Source organism: Tachyglossus aculeatus, chromosome 5 (genome assembly GCF_015852505.1).
Source record: "Tachyglossus aculeatus isolate mTacAcu1 chromosome 5, mTacAcu1.pri, whole genome shotgun sequence".
Taxonomy (NCBI): Eukaryota; Metazoa; Chordata; class Mammalia; order Monotremata; family Tachyglossidae; genus Tachyglossus; species Tachyglossus aculeatus.
This window is the reverse complement of record NC_052070.1, coordinates 48436816-48463042: the sequence shown is the minus strand read 5'-3', so window position 1 is coordinate 48463042 and position 26227 is coordinate 48436816. Positions and strand designations below refer to the sequence as shown.

Here is a 26227-nt window from a genome sequence, read left to right as displayed (position 1 = left end):
TTGGGCAAGTCGCTTCACTTCTCTGGGCCTCAGTTCCCTCATCTGTCAAATGGGGATTAAGACTGGGAGCCCCCCGTGGGACAACCTGATCACCTTGTATCTCCCCAGCGCTTAGAACAGTGCTTTGCACATAGTAAGCGCTTAACAAATGCCATTATTATTATTATTATTATTATTATTATTATAGAACCCCTGTCCACAGTGATCTTAATTCCTGAGAATCAGGTTAACGCACAGTGAGGATGTTTAGTGTTTTTTTTAAATGACCCCCTGCCCCCCCAACACACACATATCTTCAGATACAGAAAATAAGACTATAGGGCTTCAGAAATGAGTTTCTGAGCCTAGATAAATCCAGCCTTTATTTAGTTCAGGTCAGTTATAGTTTTTCACTCTAAATTTTGATGATTGTGTTCAGGTTGAGGTTGGGGGGGCCAGGAAAGGGTAAGGAAAACCAGTAATTTCGATTGCATTTGATTTGATGATGTTGTATCTACCTCAGTATTCAGTTCTGTTCTTGGCATAGAGTAAGTGCTTAACAAATAACAGAGTTATTGAGAATTAGGCACTGAACTTTCCTGCCCTACAATCAATTTTACTGTTACCGTGATTGCTGCAGGTCCGTCACTGAAAACTAGATGGTGCCCGTGAATTATTTTCCTGTGGGTAAATCTCACAAAGAATTCATTACAACATAAATTCGTTTTCTTCAGGTGTCCTCCTTGGAATTTATTACAGATGCTTTCTAAACCATTTTAAAAGTTTTTGGTCTCCTGGGCTTCAGACCTGTTCAGAGGTGTCATTTTTTTTTTCTGTTTTTGTATTTTCATCAATTCAGAATTCGAATTTCCATGGTAGTTTATTTCCAGGAATCACACAATAAGAATTTCAGTTGAAACGTTGTGTTAAAACAATTTAAACGTTTAGCTAAGATCCTAATATGTTCCCATTGTTGTGTCGGATCAGGTGCTAGCTGCTGTAGTGTTAGGGAATGGATACAAAAAATAGATTTTCATATATTGTACCCTATTCTGAAAATGTTTAGTGAAGTCTTTTGATTTAAAGCCATAGAATAAATGTCATGAATCTGTTTTGTTCTCTGTCTCCCCCTTTTAGACTGTGAGCCCACTGTTGGGTAGGGACTGTCTCTATATGTTGCCAATTTGTACTTCCCAAGCGCTTAGTACAGTGCTCTGCACATAGTAAGCGCTCAATAAATATGATTGATGATGATGATGATGATGTTAAATCAGTAATTGTATAAGAAAATATGAAATTAGCCACAAGCCCTCTGTACACCACCCTGTTCCTTTTATAAGGCAAATTTCACTTTTGGCGTAGAAAGGGACTTTTAGCAACCCCAAGTTTAATTCCCCCTTACTCGGTTAGCTCTTCCAAAGTAATATGAAAGATGAAGCCACAAAGGAAAACCAAAGAACAGTATAGCTGAGTTGTAGTTTCTGGGTTGTGATATCTTCTTTCTCAATTCTCACGTTCTAAGGCCCTGTCCTGTGCAGAAGTCTTTTTTTTTTAATATATTTTCTCCATTTGCTTTCAGTTCATTTGCTATTTGGCTGACTTTTGTCGCATTTTATGTCTAATTCCTGGGTGCGTTTCTTTTTCTATCTAAAGATTAAAATGGCTTCTAGAGGAAAAACCGAGACCAGCAAACTGAAACAGAACTTGGAAGAGCAGTTGGACAGACTGATGCAGCAGCTTCAGGATCTTGAGGAATGCAGGTGAAAGGGCCAAGAGGATGGTTCATTTCTGTAATGCCTATCGTTTAAAATCTCTTAATTTGTTCATTGACGGCGACCTGTGCCCTCCCTAGCTGCTCAATCAATCGGTGGCATTTATTGAACACTTAGAGCACTGTACTAAGAGGTTGAGAGAGGACAATATAACAGAGTTGGCAGGCACGTTCCCTACCCATGATGAGCTTACAGTCTAGAGGTGCCACACGTGCTGGAAATGCTGTTTCTGCCATTAGTCACCATGCTATTTATGCTGGTAATTGAGCCCGCTGTGGGCGGGGATTGTCTCTGTTGCTAAATTGTAATAATAATAATAATAATAATAATTATTATTATTATTATTATTATGATATTTGTTAAGTGCTTACTATGTGCATGAGCCATGCGAGAAGCAGCATGGCTCAGTGGAAAAGAGCCCGGGCTTTGGAGTCAGAGGTCATGGGTTCAAATCCCAGCTCTGCCAACTGTCAGCTGTGTGACTTTGGGCAAGTCACTTCACTTCTCTGTGCCTCAGTTACCTCACCTGTAAAATGGGGATGAAGACTGTGAGCCCCACATGGGACCACCTGATCACCTTGTAACCTCCCCAGTGCTTAGAACAGTGCTTTGCACATAGTAAGCGCTTAATAAATGCCATTTTTAAATTAAATTAAATTAAGCGCTGTTCTGAACGCTGGGGTTGAAACGAGGTAATCAGGTTGTCCCATGTGGAGCTCACAGTCTTCATCCCCATTTTACGGATGAGGTAACTGAGGCACAGAGAAGTTAAGTGACTTCCCCAAAGTCACACAGCTGCTAAGTGGCGGAGCCAGGATTAGAACCCACGACCTCTGACTCCCAAGCCTGTGCCCTTTCCACCAAGCCACTTTCCAAGCGCTTAGTACAGTGCTCTGCGCGCAGCAAGTGCTCAATAAATATGATTGAATGGATCAGACGTAAGAAAGTGTAGGAATGCTGCAGTAACATTTAGTCTTCTTTAGATCACTCCTGGGCGTTTATGTGCTTTGCTATATTCCCTTCAGAGAAGAACTTGATGCAGAGGAATATGAAGAAACCAAAAAAGAAACGCTGGAACAGCTAAATGAGTTCAACGATTCCCTGAAAAAAATCATGTCTGGAGACATGACTCTGGTAGATGAACTCAGTGGGATGCAGCTGGTAAGCACAGTTCATATTTGGGGCAGGTGTTTCTAAATAAGTGCTTATTGTATGAGTGGGAAAATGGAAATCGTAGTATCTATTGAGTGCCTACTCTGTGTAGAATACTGAACTAAATGCTCGGGAGAGTACAACAGAGTTAGTGACTTGTTCGGTCAGGCAGTCAGTGGGATGTATTGAGTGCTTGCTATAATAATAATAATAATAATGGCATTTGTTAAGCACTTACTATGTGCAAAGCACTGTTCTAAGCGCTGGGGGGGATACAGTGTGATCAGGTTGTCCCACGTGGGGCTCACAGTCAAACCCCATTTTACAGATGAGGGAACTGAGGCTCAGAGAAGTTAAGTGACTTGCCCAAGGTCACACAGCAGACATGGGGCGCAGCCGGGATTCGAACCCACGACCCCTGACTCCAAAGCCCGTGCTCTTTCCACTGAGCCATGCTGCACAGCACTGTGCTAAGTGCTTAGGAAGATAACATAGGGTTGGGAGACATGATCCCTGCCCACAAGGACCTGACAGTCATTCAGATTAATGACGGGTAAGGAAAATAGAAGAGTTTAAGGATAAGGATATGGGCTCAGTGGAAAGAGCACGGGCTTTGGAGTCAGAGGTCATGGGTTCAAATCCCGGCTCTGCCAATTGTCAGCTGTGTGACTTTGGGCCAGTCACTTCACTTCTCTGGACCTCAGTTCCCTCATCTGTAAAATGGGGATGAAGACTGTGAGGCCCCTGTGGGATAACCTGATCGCCTTGTAACCTCCCCAGCACTTAGAACAGTGCTTTGCACATAATAATAATAATAATAATGGTGACATTTGTTAAGCGCTTACTATGTGCAAAGCACTGTTCTAAGCGCTGGGGGGGATACAATGGGATCAAGTTGTCCCCCGTGGGGCTCACAGTCTTAATCCTCATTTTACAGATGAGGTAACTGAGGCTCAGAGAAGTTAAGTGACTTGCCCAAGGTCACACAGCAGACATGTGGCAGAGCCAGGATTCGAACCCACGACCTCCGACTCCAAAGCCCGGGCTCTTTCCACTGAGCCACGCTGCTTCTTAAGTGCTTAATAAATGCCATCATTATTATTATTATTATTAAGTGCTGTGCGGTTGGGGTGAGTATCAGGGTGCTTAGGGTTCACAGCCACATATAGTTGATGGTGAAGGGAGAGCTGGTGGGAGAAATCAATCAATCAATCAATCGTATTTATTGAGCGCTTACTGTGTGCAGAGCACTGTACTAAGCGCTTGGGAAGTACAAGTTGGCAACATATAGAGACAGTCCCTACCCAACAGTGGGCTCACAGTCTAAAAGGGGGAGACAGGGAACAAAACCAAACATACTAACAAAATAAAAGGGCTTAGTCAAGAAACTTGGACTGCGTCCAACCTGATTAGTTTGTATCTCATCATCATCAATCGTATTTATTGAGCGCTTACTATGTGCAGAGCACTGTACTAAGCGCTTGGGAAGTACAAATTGGCCACATATAGAGACAGTCCCTACCCAACAGTGGGCTCACAGTCTAAAAGGGGGAGACAGAGAACAAAACCAAACATACTAACAAAATATACTAACAATCTACCCCACTGCTTAGTATAGTGCCTGGCACACCATAGGCACTTAATAAATGTACTCTCCCAAGCACTGAGAACAGTGCTCTGCACATAGTAGTGATAGAGCAAGAGACTGGGAGCCAGGAGGTCATGGGTTCTAATCCCGGCTCCGCCACTTGTCTGCTGTGTGACCTGGGGCAAGTCACTTCACTTCTCTGTGCCTCAGTTACCTCATCTGGAAAATGGGGATTAAGACTGTGAGCCCCGCGTGGGACGACCTGATTACCTTGTATTTACCCCTGTACGTAGAATCAATCAATCGTATTTATTGAGCGCTTACTGTGTGCAGAGAGCAGTGCTTGGCTCATAGTAAGCACTTAATAAATAACATTATTATTAATAAATATGGATGATTTTTAAAAAATGAAAAAAAGACCTCTTAAAGAGATGTGATTTTAGGAGGATTTTTTTTTTTTAAAAAGGGAGGGAGAGTGGTGGACTGTCAGCCCATCAGTCGGTGATATTGATGGAGTGCTTGCCATGTGCAAAGCGCTTTACGCAGTGCTTGGGAGGGTACAGTACGACAGAGTTGGTAGATACTTTCCGTGCCCACAGTGAGCTCACAGTCTAGAGGGGGAGATTCGTGGATAGGAAGGGGGAGAGAGTTCCAGGCCAGAGGGAGGACGTGGGCAAGGGGTTGACAGTGGGATAGAAGAGATTGAAGTGCAGAGATTAGGTTGGTGGTAGAGGAGCCAAATGCGCAGGCTGGCTTGTAGTAGGAGATCAGCGAGGTAAGGTAATAATAATAATAATAATAATAATAATGGCATTTCTTAAGCGCTTACTATGTGCAGAGCACTGTTCTAAGTGCTGGGGGGGTTACAAGCTGATCAGGTTGTCCCATGTGGGGCTCACAGTCTTAACCCCCATTTTACAGATGAGGCAACTGAGGCTCAGAGAAGTTAAGCGACTTGCCCAAGGTCACACAGCAGACATGTGGTTCAGAATTTGTCTTACTTATTTCACTTCTAGACTGTGAGCCCACTGGTGGGTAGGGACTGTCTCTATATGTTGCCAACTTGTACTTCCCAAGCACTTAGTACAGTGCTCTGCACACAGTAAGCGCTCAATAAATATGATTGATTGCCCTACTGAGAGCTCACCTCCTCCAGGAGGCCTTCCCAGACTGAGCCCCTTCCTTCCTCTCCCCCCCACCCCCCTCTCCATCCCCCCATCTTACCTCCTTCCCTTCCCCACAGCACCTGTACATATGTATATATGTTTGTACATATTTATTACTCTATTTTACTTGTACATATCTATTCTATTTATTTTATTTTGTACATATGTATATATGTTTGTACATATTTATTACTCTATTTATTTTACTTGTACATATCTATTCTATTTATTTTATTTTGTTAGTATGTTTGGTTTTGTTCTCTGTCTCCCCCTTTTAGACTGTGAGCCCACTGTTGGGTAGGGGCCGCCTCTATATGTTGCCAACTTGTACTTCCCAAGCGCTTAGTCCAGTGCTCTGCACACAGTAAGCGCTCAATAAATACGATTGATTGATTGATTGATTGATGTGGTGGCGTCGGGATTCGAACCCAGGACCTCTGACTCCAAAGCCCGGGCTCTTTCCACTGAGCCACGCTGCTCCTCCTAGGAGTGGGGCGGGCTGATTGAGGACTTTAAAGCCGATGGGGAGGAATTTCTGTTGATGAAGAGGTGGTTGAGGAACCGTTGGAGGTTTTTGAGGAGTGGAGCTATGGAGGATAAGGATCGATCCTTACCTCTGAGAAGTTTATAATGTGATTTTCCATTCATTCATTCATTCACTCGTATTTATTGAGCGCTTACTGTGTGCAGAGTAATAATAATAACGATGGTGGTTGTTAAGCACTTACTATGTGCCAAGCACTGTTCTAAGCGCTGGAGTCGATACAAGGTAATCAGGTGTCCCACATGGGGCTCATGGTCTTCATCCCTATTTGACAGATGAGGTAGCTGAGGCACAGAGAAGTGAAGTGACTTGCCCAAAGTCACACAGCTAAGTGGCAGAGGCAGAATTAGAACCCACGACCTCTGACTCCCAAGCCTGTACTCTTTCCACAAAGCCACGCTGCGGAGTGCTGCACATGGGAGAGAACAATACAACAATAAACAGACACATTCCCTATCCACAATGAGCGTACAGTCTAGATGGGGGGGAGACAGACATAAATATTAATAAATACATTTTAGATCAATCAATCGTATTTATTGAGCGCTTACTATGTGCAGAGCACTGTACTAAGTACTTGGGAAGTACAAGTCGGCAACAGATAGAGACAGTCCCTACCCAACAGTGGGCTCACAGTCTAAAAGATATGTACATAAGTGCTCAGGGGCTTGGATTTCATTCATTCATTCAATCAATCGTATTTATTGAGCGCTTACTGTGTGCAGAGCACTGGACTAAGCGCTTGGAAAGTACAAGTTGGCAACATAGAGAGACGGTCCCTACCCAAGAACGGGCTCACAGTCTAGAAGGGGGAGACAGACAACGTGTGGGATGGGAGATGAACAAAGGGAGCAAGTCAGGGCGACACAGAAGACAGCGGGTTTTTCATTCATTCATTCAATCAATCATATTTATTGAGCGCTTACTGTGTGCAGAGCACTGTACTAAGCGCTTGGGAAGTACAAGTTGGCAACATGTGGGTACAAGTTAGACACAGTCCCTGTCCCATGTGGGGCTTACAGTGTAAATAGGAAGGAGAGCGGGTGGTGAGGAAACGGAAACGCAGAAAAGTTCAATGACTTGCCCCAAATCACGGAAGTTTCTTGAGAACTTCTTGAGAACTTTCTTAAGAAGTGGTTCTTAAATCTGGAACCGCTTGTCCTAAAGCCAGGATTAGAATCCGGGTTCTCATCCCTGCTCTGACGCTTGTCTGATGAGTGACCTTGGGTAAATCACTTGGCTTCTCTGGGCCTCAGTTCCCTCATCTGCAAAATGGGGATCATCATCATCATCATCGATCGTATTTATTGAGCGCTTACTGTGTGCAGAGCACCGTACTAAGCGCTTGGGAAGGACAAGTTGGCAAGATAAGTTGTGCTCTCTGTGTGTATACCAGGCATCGCAGCATGGGCATTCCAGATGCTTCAGTCATATCTGACAGTCCGAATTCCCCAAAGGACGTTGGATATTTGAATCACTTGAGCATCACGGTATTAATATTCACAATGAGGGGCGTCATTTTTTAGCATTGTCAAGTGAACAAACGGCAAAGGACTAGGTGTCTGGAACTGTGTGAAGCGCTCCCTACTAATTGCAGTAATGTGCCCGTCTGTGTAGCTCTCTGACGTGATTTAAATAGCCTTCATTTTCTTGTACTCCTAGGCTATTCAAGCAGCAATCAGCCAGGCCTTTAAAACTCCCGAAGTCATCAGATTATTTGCAAAGAAACAGCCCGGGCAGCTGCGAACAAGGTTGGCAGAGGTAAAGGCTTCTTTTTATTCGCGGGGCCGTTGTTGATGCGTTTCTTCTCCCAATCCAAGGGGTTTTTTGATTGTTTTGAATTCATGGTATTTGTTCAGCTCTTAGTGTGTGCAGGCACTGTTCTAAGCGCCGAGGTAGGTACAAATCAATCAATCAATCAATCAATCGTATTTATTGAGCGCTTACTATGCGCAGAGCACTGTACTAAGCGCTTGGGAAGTACAAATTGGCAACACATAGAGACAGTCCCTACCCAACAGTGGGCTCACAGTCTAAAAGGGGGAGACAGAGAACAAAACCAAACATACCAACAAAATGAAATAAATAGGATAGAAATGTACAAGTAAAATAAATAAATAAATAAATAAATAGAGTAATAAATATGTATAATCAGGTTGACGGAGTCCATGTCCCACATGGGGCCCACTCACAGTCTTCACCCCCATTTTCCAGATGAGGTAACCGAGGGATAGAGAAGTGAAGTGACTCGCCCAAGGTCACTCAGCAGGTTTTCTGAATTTTATATCTGATACGTTCAGTCCTGCCAAGAACGCAATATTTTCACTATGATTTTGGATGGGATGCCACGGTAAAATTAGGAAATGCTCTTTTGACCACTCGCGGCTGTTTAGATACAGTACGATGAGGTATTGGGGAAAAAAACAACAACGATGTGCACCTCTTCCAATACCATGAGTATTACAGTGTGAGTCTTCCTTACCACAGAGCTCTGCAAGAATGTAACCTCAAAATTATAGGAGAACTAGGTGTATTTTGTTAAATTGGCCCTTAGAGGTGCAACCTGTAATTTTTGGATGAGTTATAGTATTGTTTTCTCCTCTGTGACCTTTAGTACAGCAATCATTGGGAAAAATGAATTCAAGCAACTCCGACCATGTCATAAAACTCACCTTTACTAAAATTTATGATACGTGGAGTCCACCCATAGCCCGGCCTTCCACTTCAGTTTCCAATCAGCATGCAATAATAGTATTACTTTAAGTGCAAATGGCATTTCTCATGTAGGAATATTACTTTGTGTGTAAATGACATTTCTCATGTAGGACTATGAAAGACCTTTACAAGTGAATTAACAAAACCTAAGGTGGTAACCGGTTTATCTTATAGACATGGATACCCAAATCACTGAACTGTTGACTCTCCTCTCCCCCTCGTCCCCCTCTCCATCCCCCCCATCTTACCTCCTTCCCTTCCCCACAGCACCTGTATATATGTATATATGTTTGTACATATTTATTACTCTATTTATTTATTTATTTTACTTGTACATATCTATTCTATTTATTTTATTTTTTTAGTATGTTTGCTTTTGTTCTCTGTCTCCCCCTTTTAAACTGTGAGCCCACTGTTGGGTAGAGACTGTCTCTATATGTTGCCAACTGGTACTTCCCAAGCGCTTAGTACAGTGCTCTGCACATAGTAAGCATTCAATAAATACGATTGATTGATTGATTGATTGACTTGTTTGTATCAAAGGAAAGTACAATCAGTAGAAATACTTGAAATGAGTTCCAGGAGTCCTAACCAAGATACCTTGATTTAAACCATTACAGTCCCTTCCAGTCCAGTGAGATAAGGCTACTGGTTCCACCTTGTATCTAGAGGATAATTTCCTTCATCAAAAACAACCGTGCTATTCATTCCCAGTTAGCAGAAGTCAGAAAAAAATAGTGGGTAGGAGTCAGGATTGAACCTTATTTTTTAAAAAACGGTATTTGTTAAGTACTAACCATGTGCCAGGCACTGTACTAAGCGTTGGGGTAGATACAAGGTAATCAGGTTGGACACGGTCCATGCCCCACATGGGACTCACAGTTTTAGTCCCCGTTTTACAAACGAGGTGAGTGAGGCCCAGAGAAATGAAGTGACTTGCCCGAGGTCACACAGCAGACAGGTAGCAGACCGAGCATTAGAACTCAGGTCCTCTGACTCCCGGGCCCATGCTCTTTCCACTAGGTCATGCCGCTTCTACAGAAATACTTCTGCTTCTACCTTTAACAGAAACGCTCGTGGAATCTTGCACTGTGCCTGCTCCTTGTCCAGCCTGTCAATCTGTGTCTTTCATGACCACTAAATTCACTCAGAAAGATTTTAAAAAGCAACTTAGTCGGAAAATCTGGGAACGGTACTCTAAAATTTTGCCTTCGTAGGCTGCTAGCCGAATGACTCGTTCTTGGCATTCATCCCTTATAGATGGACAGAGACCTAATGGTAGGAAAACTGGAAAAAACCCTGTATACACAGCAGAAGGTGGAGATTCTGACAGCTCTAAGAAAACTTGGAGAGAAGGTACAGTATCAGCCTCGGATTTATCATATTTCACATGAAGCAGAAGGGAAGATGGATTATGCTATAGCAAGCTCTTGTGATGTGGAACAAATATTGGTTAAGCTTAGGTCCCAGTTAGTTATGGTATTTATTAAACACTTACCACAGGCCAAGCCTTGTGCTAAGCGCTAGAGGTTCAAGATCAATCAATCAATCAATCAATCGTATTTATTGAGCGCTTACTGTGTGCAGAGCACTGTACTACGCGCTTGGGAAGTACAAGTTGGCAACATATAGAGACAGTCCCTACCCAACAGTGGGCTCACAGTCTAGAAGGGGGAGACAGAGAACAAAACCAAACATATTAAGAAAATAAAATAAATAGAATAGATATGTACAAGTAAAATAAATAAATAGAGTAATAATAATAATAATGATGGCATTTATTAAGTGCTTACTATGTTCAAAGCACTGTTCTAAGCGCTGATATGTACAAACATATATACATATATACAGGTGCTGTGGGGAAGGGAAGGAGGTAAGACGGGGGGGATGGAGAGGGGGACGAGGGGGAAGATGATCAGATGAAGCATGAGCCCCATCGAAGCAGGGGTAAACAAGGCCATAATACAGTAAGAATGAAATGGGGAAAACAATAAATTACAATAAAATGACTGCTGAAACAAGACCTACCACTGTTGCCTGAGGGAGTCAGTCTTCAGGTTCCTTATCATTCAATCAGTCAATTAATGGTATTTATTGAGCACTTACTGTGTGCAAAGCACTGTCCTAAGAAGCATTTGGGAGAGTACAACGTGGCAATATAATAGAGTTGGTAGACACATCCCCTGCCCACAAGGAGCTTACAGTCTAGAGGGGGAGACCGACATTGATATAACGGAGACCTACCATTGATATAGAAGCCGCGTGGCTCAGTGGAAATAATAATAATAATGATCATCATCATCAATCGTATTTATTGAGCACTTACTATGTGCAGAGCACTGTACTAAGCGCTTGGGAAGTACAAATTGGCAACATATAGAGACAGTCCCTACCCAACAGTGGGCTCACAGTCTAAAAAGGGGAGACAGAGAACAAAACCAAACATACTAACAAAATAAAATAGAATAGATATGTACAAGTAAGATAAATAGAGTAATAAATATGTACAAACATATATACATATATACAGGGGCTGTGGGGAAGGGAAGGAGGTAAGATGGGGGGGATGGAGAGGGGGACGAGGGGGAGAGGAAGGAAGGGGCTCAATGTGGGAAGGCCTCCTGGAGGAGGTGAGCTCTCAGTAGGGCCTTGAAGGGAGGAAGAGAGCTAGCTTGGCGGATGGGCAGCGGGAATGATGGCATTTATTAAGTGCTTACTATGTGCAAAGCACTGTTCTAAGTGCTGGAAAGAGCACGGGCTTGAGAGTCAGAGGTCATGGGTTCGAATCCCGGCCCTGCCACTTGTCAGCTGTGTGACCTTGGGCAAGTCACCTACCTTCTTTGAGCCTCAGTTACCTCATCTGTAAAATGGGGATTAAAACTGGGAGCCCCACGTGGACAACCTGATCACCTTGTATCCCCCCCAGCGCTTAGAACAGTGCTTCCCACGTAGTAAAGGTTTAACAAATACCACCATTATTATATAAATAAAGAAATGAAAGATATGTTCACAAGTGCTGCGGGGCCAAGGGAGGGGGGTAGAAAGGAAGAAAATCGGGGTGACGCCCCAGGCAACCGCCGTTGTTTGTAAACGGTCACAGCCCCTGGATTGCAAGAGGTAGTTCTAAAGTGTCCTGCAGAGGAGAGGAACGTGTGTCTTGGGTTTGTCAGAGAAAGGCTGGCCCATGGTGGGCGTCCCCATGGGCCCTAGACCGCCCAGTTTGGGGGGTTCCGGGCCCCTTGGGATCTCTGCTTTTATTTCAACAACGGGCGGCACGAAAAAGCCTGTCATCTTGCCAACTATGGAATGGTTGGGCACCTAAGTAGTTGAACTCTAGACTGTGAGCCCACTGTTGGGTAGGGACCGTCTCTCTATGTTGCCAGCTTGTACTTCCCAAGCGCTTAGTCCAGTGCTCTGCACACAGTAAGCGCTCAATAAATACGATCGACTGATTACGATTATTCAGCCTTCCTTTCCTTTCCTCACCCCACCTTCAAAGCCCTACGGAAATCGTAACTTCTCCCAGAGATCTTCCCTGACTTCCCCCACCTTCAGCCCCCCATCACTTGTTGTGGGCAGGGAATTTATCTGTTATATTGTTCATTCATTCAATTAATCAAACAATCAATCATACTTATTGAGCACTTACTGTGTGCAGAGTACTGTACCAAGCGCTTGAGAAAGTACAGCACAACAATTAACAGGCATATTTCCTGCCCACAGTGAGTTTACAGCCTGGTGCAGGGGAGACGGACATTAATTATAAATAAATAAATTACCGATCTAATAATAATTATGGTTCTCGTTAAGGGCTTACTATGTGCCAAGCACTGTTCTAAGCACTAGGGTAGATACAAGTGAACCAGGTTGGACCCGATCCTTGTCCCACATGGGGCTCACACTCTTCATCCCCCTTTTACAGATGAGGCCCAGAGAAATAGCTTGCCCAAGGTCACTCTACAGACATGTGGTGGAGACAGGATTAGAACTCAGGACCTTCTTACTCCCAGGCCCCTGATCTATCCGCTAAGCCATGATGCTTCTCTTATGTATGTGAGCCCGCTGTTGGGTAGGGACCATCTCTATATGTTGCCAACTTGTACGTCCCAAGCGCTTAGTACAGTGCTCTGCACACAGTAAGCGCTCAATAAATACGATTGAATGAATGAATGTATGTAAGTGCTGTGGAGCTGGCTGTTATATCGTTGTATTGTGCTCTCCCAAGCGCTTAGTACAGTGCTCTGCACACCATAAGCACTCAATAAATACGACTGACTGACTTATATACATATCCGTAATTTATTCTGTCTATCCTCCCTCTAGACTGTAAACTCCTTGTGGGAAGGGAATGCGTCTTCCAATGCTGTTGTTTGGTACTGTCCCAAGCCATTATTACAGTGCTCTGCACACAGTATGTGCTCAGTAAATACCATTGATTCATGAATGAATGATTGATTGCTAGATAGCATCTGAAAATTTACAGTTAAGGAGGAACCAGCAGTTTTCAATTTCAGTTTTCAGTTAGTGAAATTCTGTTGACTTATCCAAGCCAGTTGTGTAGTGCTTATTTGCTGGTAAGCTTTTTCAGCGTGTTCAGTTCCTTTTTAAATGTGTTGGAATTTAGACATCATAGAAAATGAGTGGATGGGTTTGCAGAGACTAAGTGGATTTTTTTTAATGATCATTAAGAAAATTTCATTTTTACATCAAATTTGCCTGAAGCAAACTTTACCAAAAAAACCTACCACACTCCCCTCATCCCCCCTCCATCCCCCATCGTACCTTCTTCCCTTCCCCACAGCACCTGTATATATGTTTGTACATATTTATTACTCTATTTATCTTACTTGTACGTATCTATTCTATTTATTTTATTTTGTTAGTATGTTTGGTTTTGTTCTCTGTCTCCCCCTTCTAGACTGTGAGCCCGCTGTTGGGTAGGGACTGTCTCTATGTGTTGCCGACTTGTACTTCCCAAGCGCTTAGTACAGTGCTCTGCACACAGTAAACGCTCAATAAATACGATTGATTGATTGATTGATATGTGATAAAGCTGTGCTGACAGATCATCCTTAGAAGAGTCCCTCAGTGTTTTTCTTGGCTCAGTTCACTTCCAATTCCTGCCATTAACGAAACAGCTCACTTGAAGTATTCAAAATACCCCGCGGGTGCCTCAGTCGTTTTTTCTGACACCCTGCCTTGCGATGACTTTTTTCAGTCATTCATTCTTTCATTCAATCGCCTTACCTCCTTCCCTTCCCCACAGCACCTGTATATATGTATATATGTTTGTACGGATTTATTACTCGATTTATGTATTCTTCTAGACTGTGAGCCCACTGTTGGGTAGGGACCGTCTCCATGTGTTGCCAACTTGGACTTCCCAAGCGCTTAGTACAGTGCTCTGCACACAATAAGCGCTCAATAAATACGATTGATTGATTGATGTATTTATTTTACTTGTACATATTCTATTTATTTTATTTGGTTAATATGTTGTGTTTTGTTCTCCGTCTCCCCCTTCCAGACTGTGAGCCCGCTGTTGGGTAGGGACCGTCTCTATGTGTTGCCAACTTGAACTTCCCAAGCGCTTAGTACAGTGCTCTGCACACAGTAAGCGCTCAATAAATACGATTGATTGATTGATTGATTGATTAACATGTCTGGAGATTTACAACTATTTGTTACTCAGGGAGCATTAACCTGAATTTTATTGTCTCTGGGTGGCAGTGAATTCAAGTTGGGGTGAATATGGTTCCTCTAGACTGTAAACTCATTGTGGGCAGGGAATGTTGTGCTGCCCAAGCGCTTAATTTGCACAATCCTAGCACTGCCACTTGTCTGCTGAGTGACCTTGGGCAAGCCACTTAACTTCTCTGTGCCTCGATGATGTCATCTGTAAACTGGTGATAAACACTGTGCGCCCCATGTGGGACCGAGACTGTGTCCAACCTGATTACCTTGTATCCACCCCAGTGCTCAGAACAGTGTTTAGCACATAGTAAGCGCTTACCAAATACCATGATTAGTAGTAGGCTCTCAATAAATATGATTGAATGGATGAATACCTTCCTTTGGGTTTGCTTTTTATAAAACTAAAGTGTTCATTCATTCAATCGTATTTATTGAGCGCTTACTGTGTGCACAGCACTGTACTAAGCGCTTGGGAAGTACAAATCGGCAATATGCAGAGACGGTCCCTGCCCAACAATGGGCTCACAGCCTAGAAGGGGGAGACAGACAACAAAACGAAAGAAATGACAGACAGGTGAATTACAGTGCCTGACACAGAGTTAGCACTTTTATACACTACAATTATTATCATTATTGTTACAAGGAACGAAGGAATTTTAGTGCTAATACAATTCATGCAACCCAGGCGTACACTCACAAGGAGTAACGGATGGAGTGGTCACCTCCCCTTCGAAGGAAGGAATAACAGATCCGGGGAAGGTAATGAGGTCTGGATTATAGAGCAGATCCGCACGGGATCAACTGGAAAGATTAGGCCCCGTTATTTCAAATGCAGCGGGGAAGCTTGGGGCTAAAGGGACTCGGTGATTCCCCAAGAAACAACTGTGACAACAAAAAAAATTACAGAAAACTACAACCCTCCTTGCCAAAATCGAGACGTGGCAGATAGATCTCTGCTCTCTGGGTAAGAGAAGCAGCGTGGCTCAGTGGAAAGAGCCCGGGCTTTGGAGTCAGAGGTCATGGGTTCAAATCCCAGCTCCACCACTCGTCAGCTGTGTGACTTCGGGCAAGTTACTTCACTTCTCTGGGCCTCAGTTACCTCATCTGTAAAATGGGGATGAAGACTGTGAGCCCCACATGGGACAACCTGATCACCTCCTCCCCCTTTTAGACTGTGAGCCCACTGTTGGGTAGGGACTGTCTCTATGTGTTGCCAATTTGTACTTCCCAAGCGCTTAGTACAGTGCTCTGCACATAGTAAGCGCTCAATAAATACGATTGATTGATTGATTGATTGATCACCTTGTAAATTCCCCAGTGCTTAGAACAGTGCTCTGCACATAGTAAGCGCTTAATAAATGCCATTATTATTATTATTATTGTCCATAGACTCTCCCAAATCCTTATTCCTATCCCCCCTCCCTGCCAACCTCGGTGGCCTTGGCATTGCCTCAGAGTTCAGACACGTTAGCAGAAGTGAGATAGGAATGCCAAGCCATCATGCCCTCTGCCCACCAGGCAAAGCTGTCAGTGTTATGTGGCTTTTTTTTAAAAAAAAAATGGTATTTGTTAAGCACTTACTGTGTGCCAGACACCGTACTGAACGTTGGAGTAAGTACAGGCTAATCGGTTTGGACACAATCTATGTCCCACTGGGCCTCACGGTCTTAATCCCCATTTTCCAGATGAGGGAACTGAGGCACAGAGAAGTGAAGTGACTGGCCCAAGGTCACACGGCAGACGAGTGGCAGAGCTGAGATTATAGAACCCAGGTCCTTCTGAGTCCCAAATCCATGCCCTAGGCCACCGAAGGCCCCCAAGGAAGAACCATTTCTGCAGCAATCCTGCCTTGTTTCCAGGCAGCGTGGCTCAGTGGAAAGAGTGGGGGAGCCAGGGGTCATGGGTTCTAATCTCGGCTCCCCCACTTGCCAGCTGTGTGAGCTTGGGCGAGTCACTTCACTTCTCTGGGCCTCGGTTCCCTCATCTGTAAAACGGGGATGAAGACTGTGAGCCCCACGGGGGATAATCCATCTTGTATCTCTTCCAGCGCTGGCACATCATCATCATCATCAATCGTATTTATTGAGCGCTTACTATGTGCTAAGCGCTTGGGAAGTACAAATTGGCAACATAGAGAGACAGTCCCTACCCAACAGTGGGCTCACAGTCTAAAAGGGGGAGACAGAGAACAAAACGAAACGTACTAGCAAAATAAAATAAATAGAATAGATATGTACAAGTAAAATAAATAAATAAATAGAGTAATAAATATGTACAAACATATATACAGGTGCTGTGGGGAAGGGAAGGAGGTAAGATGGGGGGGATGGAGGGGGGACGAGGGGGAGAGGAAGGAAGGGGCTCAGTGTGGGAAGGCCTCCTGGAGGAGGTGAGCTCTCAGCAGGGCCTTGAAGGGAGGAAGAGAGCTAGCTTGGCGGGTGGGCAGAGGGAGGGCATTCCAGGCCCGGGGGATGACGTGGGCCGGGGGTCGATTATTATTATTATTTGGAACTTTCTTGGTTCTAGTGAGCTAAGTTACCACGGAAAATACCTGAAGTGAAGCTCCTTTGGTTAGCTGATTTGTGTTGGGCGGAAAAAGTACTGCTCTGGGAGCCAGGAAACTTGGGTCCTCGTCCCAGCTCTGTCTTCCGCTGGCTGACACGGATGAAGGTGACGCAGCACCTCCCAGGGTGTTGCCCCCGTGCCCGCCTACTCACACGTTGCACTTGGAGCCTTAGCAGGAACGCAGACTTGCAAGGACGAGAGAACGCAAGTGACCGTCGGCCAGCCACTGGCACTATAATCAATTCCTCTGCGCGGGTTCTCGATCCTTTCGTTCCAGGTTTGAAGTTCATCCGCTGTTCCTGATGGGAGACTCTATCACCTTATGGGGCAGGTCTCAGTAGTGTCATTAAGAAACTAATGGGATCTGAGAAATGTTTGCGACCTTCTAACAGGTTCGAGGGAGGGAGGGAAGAAGGAAGGGAGAGAGAGTGTGTGTGTATTATATAGCATTTCCCCGTATTCCATCTGTTCCGATCCCGTTCTGTTCACTTTCACAAGTGATACATTTCATTAGCGTCTCAATTTAGGAGCTTCTGCCTAAAAGTGAATATTAACCATACAGCTAAATCCCGGTGCTAAGGATAAACCTGGTGAATGGGAGTCGTTTATGCACTTGAAAGTTGGGGCATCATTGCTACATGGCCCTTGTTTTTACTTTCCCTGTAGTTAACTCCAGAGGATGAGGACTTCTTGTTGGCCAATGCAGGCGCGGTCCTTAGCCAGTTTGAGAGAGTCTCTAGTGACCTTGGTGAGTTTCCTTTACTCTCTAAATTCCAAATATTTGTCTTATCTAAACTGAACCTGGGTGTGGGTGAGATGGAATAAATGCTCCTTTCTTAACCGTAGCAGCAAAATGTATTTTTTTCTCGCAATATATTGATTTCATTTCCTGGAACAATATTTCTTGAAGGGTTTATCCAACCTAATATAACCACTGCATGGGGTTTTCAGTTATTTGAGTTAAATTTTGTCGGATTCATTGGAAACCCCTGGGGAAGTTGGGAAAGGGCATGTTCTCAATTTCTGAGAGTAGGGAGGAGGATGGAAAGGACCGGGGCTGGGTATTAGAAGTCATCGGTGGCTTTGCGATCTTGGGCAAGTCACTTACTCTCTCTGGGTCTCAATCGACTCCTCTGAAAAATGGGGCTAATAATATCCGCTCCCCCATACCTCTCAAGGAAATTATGAGAACGAAATGAGATAAATGATGTGAAAGTGCTTTGGGAAAATAAACCTGATATACAAAAAACCCAACAAGAAAAAAAAAATGAGATTTATAATGAGATCTAATGTCATAGTTGGAATATTTGTGTCTGGGAAGGCATCAGGAAGAGGTGGTCTTTGACCTTGGGTGAATCACTTAACTTGTCTGGGCCTCAGTTCCCTCATCTGTAAAATGGGGATTAAGACTGTGAGCCCTATGTGGGACAGGGGATGTGTACAACCCGATTATCTTGTATCTACCCCAGTGCTTAGAACAGTGCCTGACACATAGTAAGTGTTTAACAAATATTACTATTATTATTATTTTCATCATCTATAGTTCCAGTTAGTCAGTCAGTGGAATTTATTGAGTGCTTATTGGGTGCAGAGCTCTGTACTAAGGGTTTGCTCTCAAGGAGCTTACAGTCTAGTGGGGGAGACAAACATTAAAGAAATTTCACATAGGGGAGGCAGCAAAGTATAAGGATATGTACATAAGTGCTGTGGGACTGGGGTAGGGTGAATGTCAAAGTCTTTAGGGGATACAGACCCAAGGGCATGGGTGAAGTGCTTAGTCCAGTGCTCTGCACAAAGTAAGCACTCAATAAATACGATGGAATGAATGAATGAATGACAGATGAGTGCTATTCATCCTTCCCTTCCCTCCTTCCTTTCCCCACAGCACCTGTATATATGTATATGTTTTTACGTATTTAATACTCTATTAATTTATTTTACTTGTACATATTCTATTTATTTTATTTTGTTAATATGTTTTGTTCTCTGTCTCCCTCTTCTAGACTGTGAGCCCGCTGTTGGGTAGGGACCGTCTCTCTATGTTGCCAACTTGTACTTCCCAAGCGCTTGGTACAGTGCTCTGCACACAGTAAGCGCTCAATAAATACGATTGAATGAATGAATGAATGAATGAATAAATGAATGCAGAAGGGAACGAGAATAGGATGGAGAGATGGAAGATGAATCAGGGAAAGCCTGTGTCTGTAAGTCGCATTTGAGATAACTTTGTGCTGCTTGTTGTCCATCTTTCTCCGTAGGCTCTGGGGACAAGGTCCTTGCTCTGGCGAGTTTTGAAGTAGGAAAAACAAAAAAATGAGGAGGCGTTTGAATTGGGAACCCTGGCTTCTGTAGTCAAAATCATCGGACATTGACCAAGTCGTAAATGACTTTTTTTTTTCTTCTGGGGATTAGAAGTCATTACATAGAAACCAAGACGATCCTTAATGAGGAGTCAGTTCTAAAAGTGCACTTGTGACCAGAGTCTAACAAACCTCCCAGAATCCCTCCAGAAGGTACATACTGTTGGTCCTTTTAAAAAAAAGAAATTGTACTATAATTTGCTTCTTCAAGAGAACAGAAAAGAAAATGCCTTTTTATGCCTGTGAGCTTCTCTGTCTCTTTTATAGCTCCTTGTTTGCCTGTTCTGGCCCATTCAGGCATATCTAAAGAGGAGAACCACTCCTCTCTTTCTCATGCCCTCTCTTCCCTGCAAGGCTCAAGTCTGTGTCTGACGTCTTCTTTCTTTAAGGAACCTTGTACTCTACCATTAAAGACAAAAACAAACACGTTTGTTGAAGTCAATCTTTTTGAAAACTGGTGTAACCCAGGAAAAAAAAGGACCGAACACTGGCCGGGGATCCCACCGGTTGCTCTGTTTGCTCTCTGTCTGTGAATGGGACCATTGTATCTTTGAGTACTGACCAAGGAACAAAGGGAGTCCTGTTGGGAGCCTCCCAGAGGAACTCAACCTCCTGTGTTGACACAGTAGGAAAGCCGTAGGAAATGGCAGTCAGAGGCCGTCTCTTGGTGACCTCTTGCAGGAGTGGTCCAGGATGTATAGACTACAAGCCACCATTGTTGCTCTGGTTTTCTGGGGCAGTGCGAAACAAGTTCTGAAGAGAAACCGACTCCTAGTTTACAGCATTTGCTTTCATACTTGGGCTCAGCTCTGAATATCTCCTCTCCGATATTCTGAATCCTCCTTGTAGAGTTTCCTTCACTCTCTTTTCTTTCCACGTGAAATGTAAAATGCTTCCTAGCTTTCCTTTTTTCGTAAACTATGCTCTTTAGGGGTAGACGGGTATTCTGCTGGATATTTTGTAGCCGCTTGGCCCAGTGGATAGAACAGGAGCCTGGGCGTCATAAGGACCTGGCTCCACCGCCTGCGTGCTGTGTGACTTTGGGTAAGTCACTTCACTTCTCTGGGCCTCAGTTACCTCATCTGTAAAATGGGGATGAAGGCGGTGAGCCCCATGTGTGATATGGACTGTGTCCCACCTGGTTAGCTTGTCCTCGACTTCCCTCGGCCTGGTCCTCGACTCATCTCGCTCATTCCACCAACATATTTAAAGTCACCAAATCCTGTCGGTTCTACCTTCATAATATCGCTAAAATCCTCCCTTTCCTCTCCGTCCAAATTTCTGCTGACCCAAGCACGTGTCCTAGCCCACCTCGACTACTGGATCTGCCTTGCTGATCTCCCGGCCTCTTGTCTCGCCCCACTCCAATCCATACTACGCTGTGCTGCACGGATCATGTGTCACCAAAAACGTTCAGTCCGTGTCTCCCCACTCCTCAAAAATCTCTAGTCGTTGCCCATCCACCTCCGCATCAATCAGAAACTCCTCACCATTGATATTGAAACATTCAATCACCTTGCTCCATCCTACCTTACCTCACTTAATCTCCTACTACAGCCCAGCCTACTCACTCCGCTCCCCTGGTAAGAAGCAGCATGGCGGAGTGGATAGAGCACAGGCCTGGGACTCAGAAGGTCATGGGTTCTAATCCTGCCTCTGCCGCGTGTCTGCTGGGTGACCCTGGGCAAGTCATTTCGCTTCTTTGGGCCTCAGTTCCCTCATCGGTAAAATGGGGATTAAGACTGTGAGCCCCATGTGGGACGGGGACTATCCAACCCTATTTGCTTATCCTCCCCAGTGCTTAGAACAATGCCTGGCACATAGTAAGTGCTTAACAAATACCATAATTATTATTATTAGTGCGCCACCGACTCCTTTCCTATGTCCTCTTCCTAGCCTGGAACTTCCTCCCTCTCCACATATGCCAGACTCCCATTCTCCCCACCTCCAAAGCATTATCACACCTCCAAGAGGCCTTCCCCGATTGAGCCCTCTTTTCCCTGGCTCCCTCTCCCTTCTACATCATCTATAAGAGCACTTGGACCGTTGATATTCATCCCACCCCTAACCCCACAGCAGCAATGTATATATCTTTAAATTATATATCATAAATTCCTTAATCATATTAATGTTCGTCTCCCCTCCAGGCTGTGGGCTCATTATGAGCGGGGACTGTAACTGTTAATTCTGTTGTATTGTACTCTCCTAACTACTTAGACAGTGCTCAGCACATAGAAAGTGCTCAATAAGTTCCATTGATTGATTGATTGGCTTGTGTCTATCCCAGCACTTAGTACAATGCCTGGTGCCTAGTAAATGCATAACAAGCACCATAAAAAGTAAATGTTGCCTTATTCAATGTTAGTAATAGGAGCAGTTATTCTCATTTTACTCGTTTCTGCCCTTCAACCTCTCTAGCCTTTGGCTTCCACAGACAGACCTGGCCATTGAAGTTGTGTTGGCCAAGAAAGCAGTGTAGGCAACCTTTCTGTCTAAGACTAATTTCTGAACATTATTTCACTCGTTTGTACTTCTCTCAGAGCAAAAGCAAGGTCATTTTCCTATATTTATAAACCTAGACGGAAAAATTAGGAACAAATTGGGTCCAAATCCATTTGCAAAAGGTTTGTGTGGACTCTAGGGCCTTGGCTTATTTTTCATTCATTCATTCATTCATTCATTCAATCATATTTATTGAGTGCTTACTGTGTGCACAGCACTATACTGAGCACTTGGGAGAGTACAATACAACAATAAACAGACACATTTTCTGCCCACAACGAACTTACGGTCTAGAAGGGGTAGACAGATGTGAATACAAATAAATAGAATTACAGATATGTACATAAGTACTGTGGGGCTGTGGGGGGAAAGCAAAGGGAACAAGTCAGGATGACAAGTCCGTGGGAGATAAGGAAAGGTGGGGCTTAGTCTGGGAAGGCCTCTTGGAGGAAATGTGCCTTCAATAAGGCTTTGAAAGGGGGGAAAGTCATTTTCAGGTGGATTTGAGGAGGGAGGGCATTCCAGGCCAGAGCAGGATGAGGACGGCGCCGAGATAAGCGAGATCAAGGCACAATGTGAAGGTTAGCACTAGACGAGTGAAGTGTGTGGGCTGGGTTAAAGGTGAGAAGCGAGGTGAGATAGGAAGGGGCAAGGTGGTGGAGTGCTTTAAAGCCAGTGGTGAGAAATTTATGTTTGACATGGAGGTGGATGGGCAACCACTGGAGTTTCTTGAGGAGCGGGGTGACATGTCCTGAAGATTTTTGTCAAGAAATGATCCGGGCAGCAGGGTGAAGAATGGACTTGAGTGGGGAGAACAGGAGGCTGGGAGGTTGATACAGAAATCCAGGCAGGATAGGATGAGTGATTGTATTAACTTGGAAGCAGTTTGGATGGAGAGGAAAGGGTGGATTTTAGCAATGTTGTGAAGGGGGAACCCACAGGATTTAGTGATGGATTGAATATGTGGGTTGAATGAGAGAGAGGAGTCGAGGCTAACACCAAGGTTAAGGGCTTGTGAGTTAGGAAGGATGGTTGTGCTGTCTACAGTGATGGGAATCAGGGAGAGGCCAGGGTTTGGGAGGGAAGATACGGAGCTCTGTTTTGGACGTGTTAAGTTTGAGATGTTGGGAGGATATCCAAGTAGAGTTGTCTTGAAGGCAGGAGATGTGAGACTGGGGAGAGGAAGAGAGATCAGGGCTGGAGATGTAGATTTGGGTATCATCTGCATAGAGGTCATAGTTGAAGCCATGGGAGCAAATGAATTCCCCAAATTTTTCTCTAACCTCTTTGCTGTAGGTCCATACTCACAGAGTAATGCTCCTTGTGAGACAATTCTACGCATTTGAAGGTGTGGGAATATTGCTTTTCAACATATCTTATGGTATTTGTTAAGTGCTTACTATGTGTCAAGCACTGTTCTAAGTGCTGGGATACATACAAGTTAAACAGGTTGTACACAATCCTTGTCCCACAGGGAGCTCACAGTCCAAATAGGAGAGAGATTGGGTATTGAATCCCTATTTCACAGATGAGGGAATTGAGGCACAAGTAACCTGTGACTTGTCCAAGTACACAGAGCAGGCATATGGCAGAGAACCCAGATAATCTGATTCCAAGGCACTTGCTCTTTCCACTAGCCATGCTCTTCCTTTAAAACGGCCTTGTTTTAGGAGGGTCAGAAGAAAGAAGAAATTGTTTGTGTGTACAGGGTCTATCAGTCAATAATATTGATTGATTGAACACATACTATGTACAAAGCACTGTATTAAGCACTTGGGAAAGTGCAGTATAGTGATAATAATAATAATGATGGTATTTGTAAAGCGCTTACTATGTGCAAAGCACTGTTCTAAGCACTGGGGAGGTTACAAGGTGATCAGGTTGTCCCATGGGGGGGCTAACAGTTTTAATCCCCATTTTACAGGTGAGGCACAGAAAAATTAAGTGACTTGCCCAACGTCACACAGCTGACAAGTGGCAGAGTCGGGATTTGAACCCATGACCTCTGACTCCAAAGCCCGGGCTCTTTCCACTGAGCCATGCTGATAGTAGATTTGGTGGATACAACAAGCTTGCAGTCTACCAATCAATTGTATTTACTGAGGGCTTACTTTGTGCAGGGCACTGTACTAAGCACCTGGGAAAGTATAACACAACAACATAACGGACACATTCCCTGCCCACAGCAAGCTTACAGCTTAGAGGGGGAGACAGACATTAATATAAATAAATTATAGATATGTGCATAAGCTCTGTGGTGATGAGGAAGGGGTGACTAAAGGGTGCAAGTGTGAGGGTGATGCAGAAGGGAGTGGGATGAGAGAAAATGAGGACTTAGGGAAGGTCTCTGGGAGATGAGCTTTTAATAAGGCTTGGTGGGGAGAGGAGAGTGATCATTTGTCTGATATGAAAAGTGAGGGTTTTCTTGGCAAGAGGCAGGATGTGGAAGAGGGGTCAGTATCCAGACAAGGTACAGTGAGTAGGTTGGCGTTAGAGGAGTGAAGTATGTGGCTGGTCTGTAGTAGAAAATCCGGAAGGGAAGGTAGTAATAATAATAATTAATAATTATGGTATATGTTAAGCTCTTACTATGTGCCAAGCACTGTTCTAAGCACTCGGGTAGATACAAGCGAATCAGGTTGTCCCACCTGGGGCAATCCCCAGTCTTAATCTCCATTTTACAGATGCGGTATCTGAGGCACAGAGACGTTAAATGGCTTGCCCAAGATCACACAGCAGACAAGGATTAGAACCCACGTCCTCTGAGTCCCAGGCCCGTGCCCTTTCCTCTAAGCCACGTTTGAGTGCTTTAAAACCTTCGGTAAGGAGTTTCTGTTTGATGTGGAGGTGGATGGGCAACCGCTGGAGGTCCTTGGGGAGTGGGGAAACACGGGCTGGATATTTCTGTAGAAAAATGATTCAGGCAGCAGGTTGAAATATGGACCGAAGCGGGGAGAGACAGGAGGCAAGTAGGTCAGCAAGGAGGCTGATGCACTCATCAAGGCAATGCTTGGATTAATGTGGGAACAGTTTGGATGAGGAGAAAATGGATTCTGGAGATCTTGTGAAGGTTGAACTGAGAGGATGTGGGTTGAATGAGAGCGATGAGTCGAGGATAATGCCAAGGTTACAGGCTTGTGAGATAGGGCGTATGGCAGTGCCGTCTACAGTAATGGGAAAGTCAAGGGGGAGGACAGGGTTTGGATGGGAAGAGGAGTTCTGTTTGGAATAGTTGAGGTATAGGCAGGACATCCAAGAAGAGATGTCCTGAAGGCAGGAGAAAATGTGGGACTCAGCCAAAAAGAGAGATCAGGGCTGGAGGGGTAGATTTGGGAATCATCCATTTAGAGATGGTAGTTGAAGTCTTGGGATCGAATGAGTTCTCCAGGGGAGTGGGTGTAGATGGAGAATAGAAGGGGAGCATTGAGGGGTTACCACAGTTAGGGGGTGGGAGGCAGAGGGGGAGCCCACGAAAGAGACTGGGAAGGAGCCAGCAGAGAGGTAGAAGGAGAACCAGGAGAAGACAGTGTCAGTGAAGCTGAGGTTGGACAGTGTTTCCAGGAGAAGCGAGTGGTCAACACCTGAGAGGTTGGGGAGGATTAGGATTAAAGGTGGTTGGATTTGACACAAAGGAGATCATTGGTGACTTTTGAGAGGGTCCTTAAGTGAAAAACTAAATGGCTAAATTTAAGTAAACTTGCAAAATGCACCTGGAGCAGAAGGACTTTAGCAACATACCTTGTTTATTAAACTCTGTAATGCGGAAGATAGTAGAAGAATTGTTGAAAGATAATAATAATAATAATGATGGCATTTATTAAGCGCTTACTATGTGCAAAGCACTGTTCTAAGAGCTGGGGAGGTTACAAGGTGATCAGGTTGTCCCACGGGGGGCTCACAGTCTTCATCCCCACTTTACAGATGAGGGAACTGAAGCACAGAGAAGTTAAGTGGCTTGCCCAAAGTCACACAGCTGACAATTGGCGGGGCCGGGATTTGAACCCATGACCTCTGACTCCAAAGCCCAGGCTCTTTCCACTGCACTTTACCATTTATGCCGGAGCAACACAGTAAGAAGCCTTATCCCATGGAGGAAAGTCAATTGAAAATGGTCATAAATGGTGTGTAGTTAAGTCTTCTATTTAGCTAGTGTAGTCAAACCTCATTAATTCAGACCCGGGTAATAGGAA

At 44.4% G+C, this 26227-nt stretch overlaps 2 protein-coding genes across 3 annotated transcripts in view; one reads left to right on the top strand and one right to left on the bottom strand.

Moving 5' to 3' along the window:
- Positions 1-19961, top strand: part of LZIC (leucine zipper and CTNNBIP1 domain containing) — a 33239-nt gene extending 13278 nt beyond the window's left edge. The window contains exons 1-7 of one of the 2 annotated variants that reach the window (XM_038746747.1): positions 639-662; positions 1633-1739; positions 2777-2912; positions 7864-7962; positions 10177-10272; positions 17842-17923; positions 19434-19961. In XM_038746747.1, coding sequence (XP_038602675.1) covers positions 639-662; positions 1633-1739; positions 2777-2912; positions 7864-7962; positions 10177-10272; positions 17842-17923; positions 19434-19492 — 603 coding nt within the window. In that variant the 3' untranslated portion in view covers positions 19493-19961. Of the gene's footprint in view, positions 1-638; positions 663-1632; positions 1740-2776; positions 2913-7863; positions 7963-10176; positions 10273-17841; positions 17924-19433 lie in introns of those variants that run through there. The other variant, XM_038746748.1, reaches the window with a different exon arrangement.
- Positions 1-26227, bottom strand: part of NMNAT1 (nicotinamide nucleotide adenylyltransferase 1) — a 114356-nt gene that overhangs the window by 57755 nt on the left and 30374 nt on the right. The gene's annotated exons all lie outside the window — the stretch shown is intronic.